General features: G+C 42.2%; 1 protein-coding gene across 1 annotated transcript; it reads right to left on the bottom strand.

The window, feature by feature from the left end:
* Positions 1-927: 927 nt before the first annotated feature.
* On the bottom strand, positions 928-13,085 carry cacng7b (calcium channel, voltage-dependent, gamma subunit 7b). The gene is made up of 6 exons (XM_046400808.1): positions 12,977-13,085; positions 9,089-9,284; positions 8,590-8,676; positions 7,781-7,921; positions 4,967-5,112; positions 928-4,185 (listed from the first exon to the last, which is right to left on the bottom strand). The coding sequence occupies exons 2-6, from the start codon at positions 9,282-9,284 to the stop codon at positions 3,730-3,732; spliced, it is 1,026 nt and encodes a 341-aa protein (XP_046256764.1). The 5' UTR covers positions 12,977-13,085; the 3' UTR covers positions 928-3,729.
* Positions 13,086-15,097: the final 2,012 nt, after the last annotated feature.

Below are 15,097 nucleotides of genomic sequence, written 5' to 3'. Positions count from 1 at the left end.
CACACACACACTCACACACACACACACACACACTTAACAACTCTCAGTCCTGGAAGTCTGACATCAGAGTGCTGATGCTTTTTAGTTTTATTGACCTGTAGATGTTTGATGTTTGACTTCCTAACATAACACGCTAACACACACACACACACACACACACACACACACACACACACACACACACTCATGTTGCTGTGTACTATTTGAATCTTTGTTGTCAAAATCCATTTAGTTCTGGATCTCAAACAGAAAGCGGAGTTTTGTGACAGATTTGTGTTTTGCATTTTGCCTGCATTCAATCTTTCCCCTGTCGTTTGCTCACTTCAGCCACATGGCTCACTCCTTATCTCTTTTTGACCTTGGCAAAAACCTAACCTAACCTAAGTACTTTTCCTTTGACCGTACAATACCTGAAGATATTCATGTAATAGACCTGATTTTAGAGACAACTGTTTTACAACTTAATCTCATATTCCTAATGCTATTTTTGAGTCTCAGGCTGTTTATGATTACTAACCTTTATGCAAACACGCATGTAAGCAAATGCAGTCATGCACAAATGCATACACATATGCAACACTCTGATCAATTGTTGCCCTCAGGCTATGGTAGCTTGCCGTGACTGAGGAGGGAGCCTGGTTAACACCCAGTGGTTCACCGCAGTGCAGTGTGAATTCACTCACAGTGGTTCCCTCCATTACAGAGACCAGTCAGAAAAACATACTTAAGGTGTCATATTATTGTAAGTACGTCCTCACATCACTACAGTCCATGTCAAAATGAGGACTTTTTTCAGTTCCATCCTTATTATGCAAACCAATTTATAGCAAAAGTGAAAAAATAACCAGCAAAGATACTGAATCACTTGATAATAAAAAAACATATAAATTCAGAAGCAGATAACAAGAGAGGGCAAACGGGGTGAAATTAACCCACGCTGAAAGTTTTATTCACATTTAGAGTAAAGTAATCAGTGATCAGAACAGTGATCTTATCACAACCGCTACTGAATTATATAACTCAAGATTACACAGCATCAGTTCCACTGAAGCGCTGAAAAGCATTTATTTTACCCATTTTGTCTTTACAAAGATGGTCATGTGCAAGAAGGCTTTATTCAGAAACAAGCGTAGCTACATCCTCTTACATAATCATGTGGAGGCAAAGTAAATGTCTGGGGGTAGCGAGGGGAAAACAAAATGTTTTAAGCAGTATCAAATGATTATCAAATGGTTCCTCAAATGAAAAAAAGGAAGTTAATCATGTAACATGAAACATAAGGAAGTGGGCTTTGCTGCTTATTGGTTGGGGAAAAACCTGGAAAATACTTTAATCTTCTTCAACAGGTACTGCCGTGGTGCCCTTGAGCAAGGCACTTAACCTCCTAACGGTAACAGCAGAGCCAATAATAGAAAGCTGCAGTTACACCAGGCTTCACCTCAATATGGAATCGTGTCACTGCATAAACAAAAAGCAGGGTGGTGTTAAAGACTGCATGCTCGCTCAGTAAAACCCCGCGTGAAGGCAAAAATACGACGATATCTGCATGATGTCCCTTCATCCGACACACCTTCTGTCGGACATCAGTGTGTTTCCCTCTCTCCAGCATCACAGTGATAATGATAACCAGCCATTACACAATGGACACAGTGGTCAAATTCTCATTACAGAAATACAGCGACATCCACTTGTGCTTGATGCGCCTTAAAACAAACAAACAAACAAACAAACAAACAAACAAACAAAACTGACTCTTCTAGATTACAACATGACTGTTTTTGTTGTACAAGTCTTGAGAAGAATTTATATTCATACTACAATTCTGTATTTCTGAGATACTGTCCAGTACTTCAAGGGCATCTGAAAATATATGTTAGTTACTACAAAACCCCCCACAATATAACCGTATTAGGTGAAAGTACGTGGTAAAGTAGGCTAAAACATCCTACAACGTTGTAGGTAGCTTGCTACTTTGTGATGTTGGAGGAAGTGCTACTCTGAAATATTTGGGAGACCTGCTGACACTGTAGCCTGCAGTATCCAACATAGCTTTAACTGTACATGTATGTTTTCTGTAGAGCACTGTTCAGACAAAGTCAACATATTTTTAAGCAGCTGGTCGAATAAAACAAGCAATTTGAATACATCACTTTGAGCTGTGGGACAACAATAAGTTGAGAAAATAACCAGCAGATAACCAATAAAGAAAATAATCATTAGTTGCAGCCCTAAACACAAGAGAACAAAACATATTTTTTCAGATACTCTGGAAGCCTTTGGCATTTGTTGCGCTGTGGTCTCTAATTTGTGCAATGGCCAAACCAAAGGACCTGCATTTCAGCTGTATTGTCCTGCAGTAGGTGCAAATGTAAGAAATACTTTCATCACATGACTTTTTCAGATATATGTGTGTATAAACAGCACTGAAGCTTTAACAAAAATACTCCTAATCAGTCTATATTAAAGCATATAAGCATTCATTTCCATCCGGTGCATAATCACATGTTTAGCTGCTCCGTGACATTCACCATAACTCCGCCTCTGGATGGACAACTGCTTCAACTCATCTGTGCTGCACCATCCACTGACACACAGTGCAGGTCAGTGAGGAACCAAGAGGGCATGAAAAAGCAGTGAACTGAGTCCAGAGGGGTGTGGAAGGGGCTGGTCCAGGGTCAGTGCAGAACAGTGGCCAGTAGAGGGCATCAGACCTCTGCATCAGCATCGGGTGGTTCCTCCTTCTTCAAACCAGTGCGCGCTGCATCCAGAGGGCGTGTTGTTGCTTGTGGTAGGCCCGTTGCAGTCTTAGAATGAGTCAGACATTTTCTTGACTTTTTTTTTGTGATTTGTGCCAAAGCTTCATTCATAATTTACAACTGCTGTACAGAAGTCCTCGTGTGCAATTTTGTGTAAAAGAAGTTAGAAATTTGTATCTTAAACAAATATGTAAAACAAGAAGTTGATTTCTCCTTATGATATTTCAGAACATCAGCCACTTCTGCCTGTTCTTTTTTACATAGGTTAACAACATTCACAAACAGTGTTCTCATTTCAGAATTGCTCTATCATTAACTAATGTTTTTTTCATAATAATATTAATAAAACTACTTTCACATTGTGAGTTATGAAACTGGATTGATGATGTATGAAATTGAAAGAAGACAAGAATATATTTTACCACATTTACCTTTTGGTAAAAAAAAAAAAGAAGAAGAAGAAGTATGTATTATGTATGTATAAAACTGTACATCCTCAGTCTTTATGATCAGTGTTTTGCATTGTACATTTCCAAGTGCATACAAATTTCCTGCAGCACTGCAGTATCTTCGTATTATACCGCAGCCCCTCGCTCTCTCTTCCTCACTCTCCCTCCCCTATATCTCCTCTGTCACTCAACCTAACCTCTAAAGTCTTTCCAGGAAACATTTTCCTCCCTTTTTCCACAATGACAAACTGAATTTCTCTGTTTCATTTCCAGTCTTCTCCTATTTTTATTCTTCCCTCTTTGTCACAGTCTCTTAATCTGTCTCCAGACCCTCCTTTGTCCTTGGTTTGTATTGTTCCACACGCTACAGTTTTTTTAATGAGTGATCGCCTCTCCCTCCGGTTCATCTCACATGATTTGTGCTCCCAGCTCAGAATTTACTCTCATCTGTCATCTAAACGTAGTGTATTTGTGATTATGAGGAGTCACAGTGCTTCTCCTTCCTTCCTCAATGCTCCCTCTTCCTAACAGGGTGAGGCGCTCATGTGCATGTGTGTGTGATAATGTGGGGGAGGTACAGGTGATGGAGGCACAGCGACGGGAAGGTCCTGGCCTTGGGGATGTGAGGAGTGTGACCGGATCAGGGTGTGCATGGACGGGTATCCAGCAGACTGAGGGGGCATGTGGTAGCTCCCTGCAGAGGAGGATCCAGAAGGCGGGCTGCCCTGGCCACATGTTTGGAGCTTGCTTTTGGGTGGCGCTGGGGGTGCCTGGTTGAGCTGGATGGAGATGTCACTGGAGGCTTCGGAGGTGCTGCGGCCTCGCTTCGGTGGAGGCCAGGAGGATTCTGGGTGAAGGAACTGGCCGCTGTAGTCGCTGCTGTCGGACAGGCGGGGGCGGTAGAGTGCAGGATGGGGGCGGTACATCTCTTCCTCGGCATAGCGCTTCATAAACAGATAGACTGACATCACCCCAGCCCCCTGAGAACAGTGAGTTAGAGGAGGAAGCAGGAAGAGATGAGGGGAAGATAAGATGTGACAGCGAGAGAGGGATTTGGTTACATAAATAAATTGAGTTCAGAGACAAATACATTTTCAAAGATGTAGTAACAAGTGATAGCTGGGGAAATTAGACGTCTGAAAGTGACTGTGATGAAAGAAATGTTAAACTGAATGTATAAGGTGGAAACAGGTGCTTTTTGACCAATTCAGAAAGTTCTTTTAAGCTTATATAAAAGAGACTGAAAAGGAAAAGGGAAGGCAAAAGAAGGAGACCAAAGTGTGGAGAAAAGACGCAGGTGATGGAAAGGACAGAGGAGGGGAGGTCACACTGACCAAACTGTCCACTGCAGCACATTAGAGAGCAGTGCTGTGCATGATGGGAAGAAGAGGCAAAAGCAGGAGGCCACTGGGGGGGTGAGCAGAGGATTCACACGATACTGCGCCACGCATGAATGCACACATGAGCACACACACACACTCACATACACACATGTACACTCAAACCCAGCAGTTCTGCATCACTGATATCTCACATCACCTACAGCATACTAATCATCTCACCTGCTTGCACCCTCAGCATGGAATATTCCAAAAAAACTAAAATTAAAATAATAACAAAATAAAGATATATTCTCTGTAAGCACATGCATGCAAACGGACACATATACCCTCTAGCTCTCTTTGCCATATTTATTTTTATCACACACACACGCGCGCACACACACATACACACACACGCACACAAAGAGCCCAGACTGACCTCTTTGAGCAAGAAGGAAGAGGCAGCGAAGGCGAAGGACCAGCCGTAGTGATAGTTGAAGAACTGCTCGGGTTCCCTCGGCCGGTTCATCACCTCGTCATTAATACTGGAGATGTAGAGCACCAGGCCCACCACCAGACTGAGGCCTGCACACAGCACATTAACAATGACAGCGAGTCTGAGAGAGAGAGAAAGAAAGTCTGATAATAGAGAGAGAGAGAGAGAGCGAGAGTGTGAGGAGGTCATTATATAGCAATCCAGACAGCTGCACCAGCGTGGTGAGGGTTTAGGAGACAGAGAGGCTGACGGGATGTGAAGTGACCACGCAAAACAATTAGCTTCCAAAATGTTAACATTAATAAAGAGACATTGCTAATCAAGTAAACTCCTACTGCCTGATGGTGTCTGACTTTATTTAACCAAGACTGTGATCCATCCATAATCTTAACTAAGTGATTTGAGTCTGTAAACATAACATAAAAAAGTATAATAATGTTTTACTTGCTGTGAGCAGAAGTTGAATTGCAGGATATTGAAGGGGGAAAAAAATTACATTTGGAAATGTCAATAAACATTTTAGAGATGATGTTTTGAGTGAACATCTTGTGACTTGGCAGGTACATCATCTGCACCTGCATGCTTTGCCTGATATCAGACTGAACTGTGAACTCCACTCGTCTGCATCAGTCAGAACAGTCAGATCAGTTTGCTGGAGTGGGCTGATCTGAACGTTTGGATCACATGCACACTGACTTCAAACCACAAAATCAGTATTTTTAAATGTAGACATTTTGATCCCAGTCATGTTGTTGTCGGGTGAAAAAAAAATTTAATTAAAACATTTTATCATTATGGTGATTTGCTGCTTAAATTAGTAGTATATGAATGAAAGTTCTAGGAGCCAGAGTTGCCTGCAGATATCCATTTAATCTAAATTAAACAATTTTCTTTCCCTTACTTATCCCACGAGAGAAGTGCCTTTAATTTAATTGTCACAATTTGATTACTAACTGAACTTGCACATTTATAATAGAGATAATGTAAAGAGTGAAAGGAAGTAAAATGTTGAAGTGGCTCTGTAGTTTTAAAGGCCATTTAGGAAGCAGATACATACAGCATATAAATGTTATGGTGTGAAATGACTATATATTGTATAATAACTGTATCTAAAACCAAAAATCGTTTTTCAAAAGTGAAAAAACATCGAGAAGCAGCACATGCAACATTTAAACCCCTTCCTCCAAGAACACTCACATGCTCTCCACCCTGCGTTAGACATGTTAAATGCATGAGATGCAACATATGGCCAACATCGAAGAATCAATATTCAGAGAAAGCTGCAAGCTGTAAGCAGCAAATTCGAGTATTTTTAGCTTTCAATGCAACATTCAGATGTACCACAGGGCTGTTAGGCGGTTATGTCCTTTACATAAATGGCCAGCTTAAGAGGTTGTGCTGTCAATTTAAAATTGAAAAGCATGGAAAATGCAGAACCCATGCTGCTGTCAATCATGCAGTGGAAGTACATCTTCCTCTAAATAAGTAACATGTGAAAACTGAGGGAATCGCACATTCAGGTGCAAACTAAGAGTGGATGGAAGAAAAGAAAATGTGTGTGTGTGCATGTGAGGGACATAAGGAAGAAGAAATAGAGGTAAATCATGTGACTACAAGATGTCTGGTGTGTTTGAGAGAGAAACAAAAATTCAGAGAGAAAGAGGCTAAGTGAACAAACCATGTTAGAACAGCTCAGCTTCTGTAATATCAACCAGAACATGAGCGACCCAAACTACAATATTTACCAGATCACCTTTGCAGGAGAATGGGCTCATATCACTCAACAGTCCACAAACACAACCACGTCCACAGTGACTATATAATACAAAAAGAATGTCCCCTGAATGAAGGAGTGTGTAGGAAATGAGAGGAAGGACAGGGAAAGAAAACTGAGAAGCTTGGTGAGTAAGATGGGGAGGTTTAAAGTGGGAGGAGGGGAGTGGAGGGGAGGGGGCAGTGTTTAGAGAGAGAGAGAGAGAGAGAGAGAGAGAGAGAGAGAGAGAGGCTTAGTGCAGCAGAATATCTAACTGCTAAGAAAAGCAATTTGATACACTTGCCCCTTGTTAACACTCTATTATCAAAATACCTCATAAAGTAAAACACTGCGACACTTCCAGCACAGGCCATAAACATTACATAACCCCAGTTATATAACGCCTATTATTCTCCTACACCCTTTATCAGCAGCTCCCTGCTATGGCAAGTGGAAACTGTCGCGGCAGACTCCGTCTGAAGCTCCTTTGAGCTCTGCAGAGCCGCTTCCTCCTCAAACGTGTCAAATGAAACAGCCTTCAGAGAACATGAGCTCCAATTTGACTCCTGGCTCTCTTTTCCACACACAGAGGTCAAGAAGCATGAGCATTACAGCCACCTGCTGTTCAAGAAGGTAACTACACCAATGCAGGAAATCAAAATGAAAAAAAAAAAAAAATAATAATAATAATAACTACTCATGTTACTGTGGGAATGTTGCATGTGTTTACACTGTTTCCCAGGGTTATTATTTTTGCCTTTGCATATCATATGAATGCAAAGAAAGCATAACATGGACCATGTTTAGTTCCAAAGTGATGCAAAGTCAAAAAACAAAAGCCGAAAACTCTCACTGATAGTCACCTTTTCTGATGACAGCCTGCACACCTGCATCATACACTAAAAATAGAGCAGTGATGGAGTAGCTCCATGTGTGACACAGGACACACCAGGCTGCTGTAATCAATCACAGAGTGACAGCAGGACATGAGTAATGGGTCCCACCTGAGAGGATGAAGAAGATGCCGGACACAAAAGCCAGGATGGTGCGCTGAGGCCGGATGTGCCCGATGTTACTGATGACGAAGGCCGTGAAGACAAAGAGCAGCGACACCATCGGGAAGGGTGTTGCTGTCCGCACCATCTCTGTAGGGAGAAGAGGTCATCTTGTTTAATAAAGCTGCTGAGATGTGTCCTTAAACTACTGGGAAAGGTAAATGATGGCATCTCTGGACTTTTAAAAGTCTTAAAAATGTAATCAGAGGCAGTAAAATCAATAATATGCAGATATGATTAGCCATAACTTCAACTGGAATAGGGAGATGGGAAACAATATTTACTTTTCACACAGTTTCTAATTGCTTTTCAGCTGCGTGATATAAGAAATATTTTAAAAAATTTCAACAAAGCACAGCAACATGCAACATGCATTAAAAAGTTCTCCTTAACCCAGAATCTTATACTGTATGATAAAATGACTGCTGATGATAAACTAATGTCAACTGATATTAAAACTTTTAGATTTTTTTCCAAACAGAAGAATGAATTTTTGAAATACTGGTAGCAATTAAGGTAACAAAATTTCCCCCAAATACACCCTTCAAACTTCCTGTACAAAATTATATCCTGGATCTGTTTAAATTTAAATTTAATTTTAAATCACTTCACAAAATCTTATTCATGAGGATGATCCGACTGGTAGCTGCAGCTCTAATATTTCAGTACCCACAATCAACCAGCAGGGGGACTCTGCAGTTACTCGTGCTGACTGACTCTCACACAGAAGGTAATGTGTTATCATTTGTTTTACTCACTGAGGATATTTGCAGTGTTTTCAGTGGTGATCTCTATGTCGGGTTCAGTGAAGTACTCTGACGCAACACATCTCCCGTTTTCTGATCCTGAGTGGTAACACACACACGCGCGCACACACACACACACACACACATACAGAGAAAAGGGAAAATGTTGGGGTTTGCTTTTAGTATCAAAGTCAGTGATGCATGCAGACATGAACCAAAAGCATGTGGGGCCATTGTAGTCCTGCTCACAGGTAACAGTTATGTTTTGTGACATCTATGATTCTAGAGGTCAGAAGCTTGCTTTCCTCTCTTTCGTCGCCTTGCTGCTCTCCCATTCAGCTTGTATAGTCAGTCTGTTTCTGTGTGTTTGTCGCTGTGATGATGTGGACACATGCACACACACGTAGCAGCGTTGTTTGTATTTGTGTGTTTGCGTCTGTGCACGTGTTCGTATCCATCTTCTGTGGAAGTAGAATCTGAACATGCAGACACGTTGTTGTTATCTTCCTACCAGCCACGAAGCAAACTCTCCAGAGGCCTGAATGCAGCGCCATCTTCACCTCCATGCTCTGGTTCTGCTGCAGGATGATGCCCTCCACCATGATCAGCCAGTAGTCTGTGGACACGGCCACTCCCACCAACAGCAGCCCGCAGGCTCCAAACACAGTGGACAGGATGGTCAACGCACGACTGCTGCACGAACTCATCTGGAGGGTGGAACGAAGGGAGGGAAAGGTGTTAGTGGAGAAGAGGAACTACACGTCAGAACCGCAGAGATAAAAGCGTAGGTAAATTTGGAACGGGGTCACAGAGGGAGGTCATTAGAAACGGCGAAGACACTGAGACAGACATGTGATTCACACGCATGGAAACAGCTACTGGCCATCTTCCTGCCTCGCCTCATTTTTTTTTTTGCTACAGATGAGTTAGTGACACATCCGGTGGCAACCAATCCTGTTAAAGGTCAGAGAGGAGCCAAAGCAACAGATGATGACTTCAGAGTAAACTGCTGAAGTTAGGCAAGGATTTAAAAAACTGAGAGACAGATAACAGAAACACACACACACACTCAGAAATCAGGAAAAGGGAGGAGGGGGTCCTCTGTGACTCACACATGATCTTTCTGTGACTTACTTCTGGTTGACTGGGAAAAACTCGACTGCAAATCCTTTGAGCATGCTGTCTGTATGCATTTGTGAGTTTCTGTGTTTATGTGTGAGATTGTTCAGCCACTGGCTTCTGCCCAATTTGGCCCTCTGCTCAGTATCATCAACTTGACAGGTATTGGACAACAAATGCATATGGAAAACAGAGTGCAGTCTGTATTTAATGTAATCACTTTCATTTAGTTGACTTATTAGTGTCGCTCTGAGAGGGTTATTAGTGTAATGCTGCTGACCTTCATAACTTCACATCTTACTTTGTATTTCACTTTTGCACTGATTATTTTCTGATGTTGTTTTTCTCTCTTCTGCTAATTTACATATTTTTTCCCACTTAGACACAAGTTTGGTGCAATAAAAAACTAGATTTTACAATATGTTCACTTAGCTGTTTTTATGCACCAGGTGCTCATTTAATTAGGCACTATTATATAAAGTATAGGAACAATTTTAATTCTTTCAGCAGCAGCTTTTCCCAAGTCGACACCTTCTGTACAGCTGCACATGTTTTGTCAGTGCATGCCTGCTGTGCCTGCTGTGAATATCACCTTTTATCTCACAGGCTGTGTAGGCCATTTGAGTACACTAAAGTCACTGTAAATGAAATGTGACGCTGTAATAACGGGCTAGAAGAGCCCAATTATGGCCAGGAAGGAATGCATCTGCTCTACAATACAGTGCAAATACACACTGACATTCAATCCACAGTCATTCAAGACTGCAACAGAGGCCCACTGAGTATCAAGAAAACTTTTCCACCATCATCACACATACTGTGCTGTTTACAGCCTGGACTGTGGACTGAATGGAGTTTTGACACCAGTGTCTGACCCTGACACATAAAATAATCATTATGTCTGCCTGTTTGACTGTCATGAATGAAATGTTCACAGTGCTGCAGCTGAAAAGATTTTGAAGTTTCTTGTATCTAACGTTTAGTCTAACAGACACTGACTTTGTGTACCTTGTTGCTGTCTTATGGAGGGAGGTGTTTACATGAAAAATATGGTTAAATCTCTCATGTTTAGGCTGACAAATTAACTTGCCTCTCTTTCAGGTGCGTAAGAAGGTTTTGATAACAGAAGATGAAAGCCAAATCAATGACTAAAAGATGAAAACCACTTTATTATTCCTCCATCAGAGTTATGAAAGATAGAGTGATTGAATTGGGAAACTATTAAAGATTAAGCTTAACCTCATCTTATCTGGACAGTCATTGTGCAAGACATGGCCACTAGGGAAGGTGCTTCAGTTCCTTGCAGCACCAGAGATGAATAGAGCTTCTTTTATGAGTGAGCCATATGTGTAAGAACAGAGCCGGCTGGTGGTACACGTCAGAGAAATCCTCTGAGAAATGGCAATTTGTGGCAGATGTGAGAGGAAAAGTATGACTAATGACTGACAATCCAGCTGGACAAACAGGACAAATGAACATTACAAGATTTACAAATGGCAGGATGCAAACTGCCACCCCGATGTGATGCCACAGCTGAGGATTGACCAGTTTGCTGCTGCCCTGCCACCACTTTCTCTTCTGTTTTTCTTCTTTGATCAGGGGTTGTGGCCCTGAAGTTGCAATTGCTGCTGGTGGACAAGAGTTTAAGCCAGAGTAACTGAGAGAGTCTGAGTAATCTCTTGTTGCCTCTGTGAAATCAAAACAACTCACCAAAATGACTGAAAGCACTGGTTTTCTTTAAAACCAGGCCCTCTGGTTTTAAAGAAAACCAGAGGACCAAGGGGAGTGGGGAATCAACAATCACACCTTCCAGCAGTTGAAGGATGTACCAAAGTGGCCAAGAAGGTGTGTGAATCAATTGGAGTTGCAACACTGCAGAAATGAAGTGGATGTGCCCAAGTGGCTCATCCAGACTTGTTCAGCACCACGGACAGCACCCTCATCTCTCTCACAGGCTGCCAATGAAACAGAAAACGCAGTCAACCCCAACAAATAAGGTGTATCCTTCTGGCTTTTAATAGATTTGGACTCAAATGAAGTATGTATTGTGCTCACATCAGCCAAAAAAAAGTCCCATACTGTTGCAGCTTTTGGAGACATAACCATTGTAGACTTGGGATTGAGACTGAGCGAAAAAATTCGTGTTGCCTGTTAGATTTGTGATAACAATCCCATTTTAGCGCTCCGAGACAGGCCCCACAGCTCCCTCACCCAGAAAGTAATGAGCCAATTGAATTTGTTAGATAGGAGCCACATGGGGGGACAAAAGGTTTAATTCTCTGTAATCTGTCACAATCTGCAGACTGACATCACCTCTAAGCCTCATAGAAGAGGAGGACACCAAAAGAAAGAGGGAGAGATGAATAACAGAGGAGGATGTGGGTGAAAAGAGGGAGGGAGAACTGAGAGAGGGAGGATGAAACTACGCTCGGAGAGAGAGAGAGAGAGAGGGAGTCTTTAAGACGGAACAGCATGAGTACATGTACCAGATATAGGTTAACACAGGAAAAGACCTTGGCCCAAAAAATGGCAGGAGTACCCAACATGGACGCGCACGGCGGAGATGCGCCTACACCTGTGCTTAACTAACCAACCTTGACTGTGGGGAATCTCAAAATCAGCGAGAGAGGAAGATGAAGTGGAAAATAAATGACTTCATAACGACTAAACGTCGATATCGTGACTCAATGGGTGGGTTTGCTCACGATATGTCAAAGCATTTCAGCTGCGCAGCCACACTTCGGTGAAACTCGTGCCGTTTTTCACGAAGCCGAGCGCACAGTTCGACATTCACATCAAATTTCATGCAAACTACTGACATGTACGTAAAATGGGATCTGTTTATGTTTAACGGCAGAGGAGCGAGGCTGTAATGTGAGCACAGGATTGTTCAGAAACCTCCTCTTCCTCCCTGCTGTCACACACACTCACACGCGGAGTTTGGAGATGATAAACAGATAGGAGAGCATGTGAGCGACTCAGACCGAAAATTGGGATGAAATGGTGTGGGGAGGGAAAAAGACGGAAAGCAGACCCTAGACCAGACCCGACCAGGTAACATTTAACTGTGATCTTCCTGAGCGCTCTCACGTGAAGATGAGAGGCTGTCTTTCACGCTAAACACGACAGGAGGACACGTTAGGAACGATGCTCTTTTCGCAGCTGTCATCATAAACACATACATATGAAATTGACTGAGACAGGTTGAAAAGGTGTTATCCTAACAATTACTGCCGGGAAACGTATAACTGTACTTAATTAAAAGAAGAATAATACTCACCCTGCCACGAGAGTCGTGCGCACACGTCAGTAGCCAAGAAAGCTCGCAGCGGGGAGGCTTGGTGGGTTTTTGGTCTCTCTCTCTCTCTCTCTCTCTCTCTCTCACTCTCTCTCTCTCTCTCTCTCTCTCTCTCTCTCTCTCTCGCTCTCTCTCTCTCTCTCTCTCACTCCTGTGTGTTTTCCCTTAAGCCCCCTTACCCATCCTCTAAATTCCTCACTCTCTCTTTCACTCAATCTGTCCCAGGCACTGCGGTGGATTGGTTCAGCGTGCTACTTTGGCTACAAAAGAGACATAGCGAGAGCAGGAGGGAGAAGTGATGGAGGGGGAGAGAGAGAGAGAGAGAAGGGGGGGGGGTGAGAAAGGGATGGGGTGGGGGTATTTCTCATTTTATCACATGCATGGCCTTTTTTTTAAATGATTTGTTTCCTATTATATTCTTGCGGTAAGTTTCTAAACAGCAGCGTGATAATGTACAATGTAAATCTATTTTCATCCATTTCAATGTTACATTTTTGTACACTTGTCTTAAATTGTTCCATTTTTATTTGTACTGTCAGTCTGTAAAAAAAAAACCCAATTAAAAAAACAAGAACTGTACTAACTTGAAAGATTCTATAACTCACACATAAAGTTTATTTGTGTGATTGATTGAAGTCATTTCTTATTTGTTATCCTCCAGGTTTAAAATTGTTTTACTTAAGCTGTAAAGCTCAAAGGTTTGCAACATGTTCTGTTGATACTGTACTTGGACTCCAGTCCACATCACACAGATTTACAGTATAGAACACCAAATATGAAGTAAAATACACAGTATGTGCTGTAGTTTCCTCAGCACTCTCACTTCACCCCACATTACGAGTGCAGATGAATACCAGCAAAATGGCACAGCTAGTAACCTCCTTCTTTCTTCATCCCTCTCCTCCTCTTCCTCTTGCTCCCTCCTCCTTTGTCTCCTGTGGATCATGTCCCTCAGTCTATTTTTAGTTGGCTGGTGGAGGAATCCTATATTTTTAGTAACGATATCAATAGTCCACAGCACACTCTGACCTCAGGGCATGAGAGAGAGAGAGAGAGAGAGAGAGAGAGAGAGACGGGGAGGGGGGGTGAGAGATTGAGGCGAGATAGGAAGGGAAGAGAGACGGAGAGGTAGAGATAGTGGAAGAGGAGGCAGTAGTGAAGAAGAGGGATGATATCGTGCCACAGTGACAGTGAATGATGGAGTGCACACGCGGCTCCAACCAGAGAGCGCTGCAGGTTCAGTTACACAAAGACGGACGACAGATCAAGGTTGAACGACAGGAGCAAAGGTTGTGGTGAGGAGTTTAAAACCAGACAGCTGACATCATGGTCAAGATAAAGAAAAAACAAAAAAAGAAGGTTTTTCAGAAAAGCAGCGTTACAAGTTTTATTTTCTCTAAAACAGCGTATGAAGTCCTTCCGTTTGTCACCCGTCACGACTACATTTGTTAGAAGCAAATCGCAGTCTCTCATTTCACTCATCTACCATTAAAAGGTAACATTTTTTTTCATCACAGGGATCAGTATGAAACATAAAACTCACATTTCTTGTCGTGATTTGAGATTTTCTTTTTCTTTTGTTGGAGTCAAAGCAACACACAAGAACATCAGGCCATGTTTTGCCTTCAAAACTGAGATGTAATATTTTGAAAATAAACAACAGCTCTTATCTGTAAAATGAAAACTTAGCTTTGATAGGTTTCCCCTCCATCAAACCCCCCCTCACACTTTCACACACCTGAACACTGAGAGTACAACAGATCATATTGATGTAGAGGCCAGGATGAGACAAAACATTACACGCGTATCAACAGACAGCAGCGAGGGGTATGTCAGAGAGATAATAGCAACAACAGTAAATTCTGACTATATGATTTATAGAGAATGACATAAAACAACGCAGTAAAGCATTTACAGCACAGCGCTGACACAAAACAGAGAAGAAAAGAAATGAAGGGCGGCTCAGGAGGAAGAGAAGGAGGTAGAGAGGGAGATGGGAAGTTGATGAGATTTTAATGTGAAGGTCAACTTGTTATAAGTGAGATCTCTGTGGGGATATTAGTCCCATCATGATGCTGGAGGGAGGGAGGGAGGGAGGGTGTG

The sequence above is a fragment of the Scatophagus argus genome, chromosome 9 (genome assembly GCF_020382885.2).
Source record: "Scatophagus argus isolate fScaArg1 chromosome 9, fScaArg1.pri, whole genome shotgun sequence".
Classification (NCBI taxonomy): domain Eukaryota; kingdom Metazoa; phylum Chordata; class Actinopteri; family Scatophagidae; genus Scatophagus; species Scatophagus argus.
This window is presented reverse-complemented; position numbering and strand designations above follow the sequence as displayed.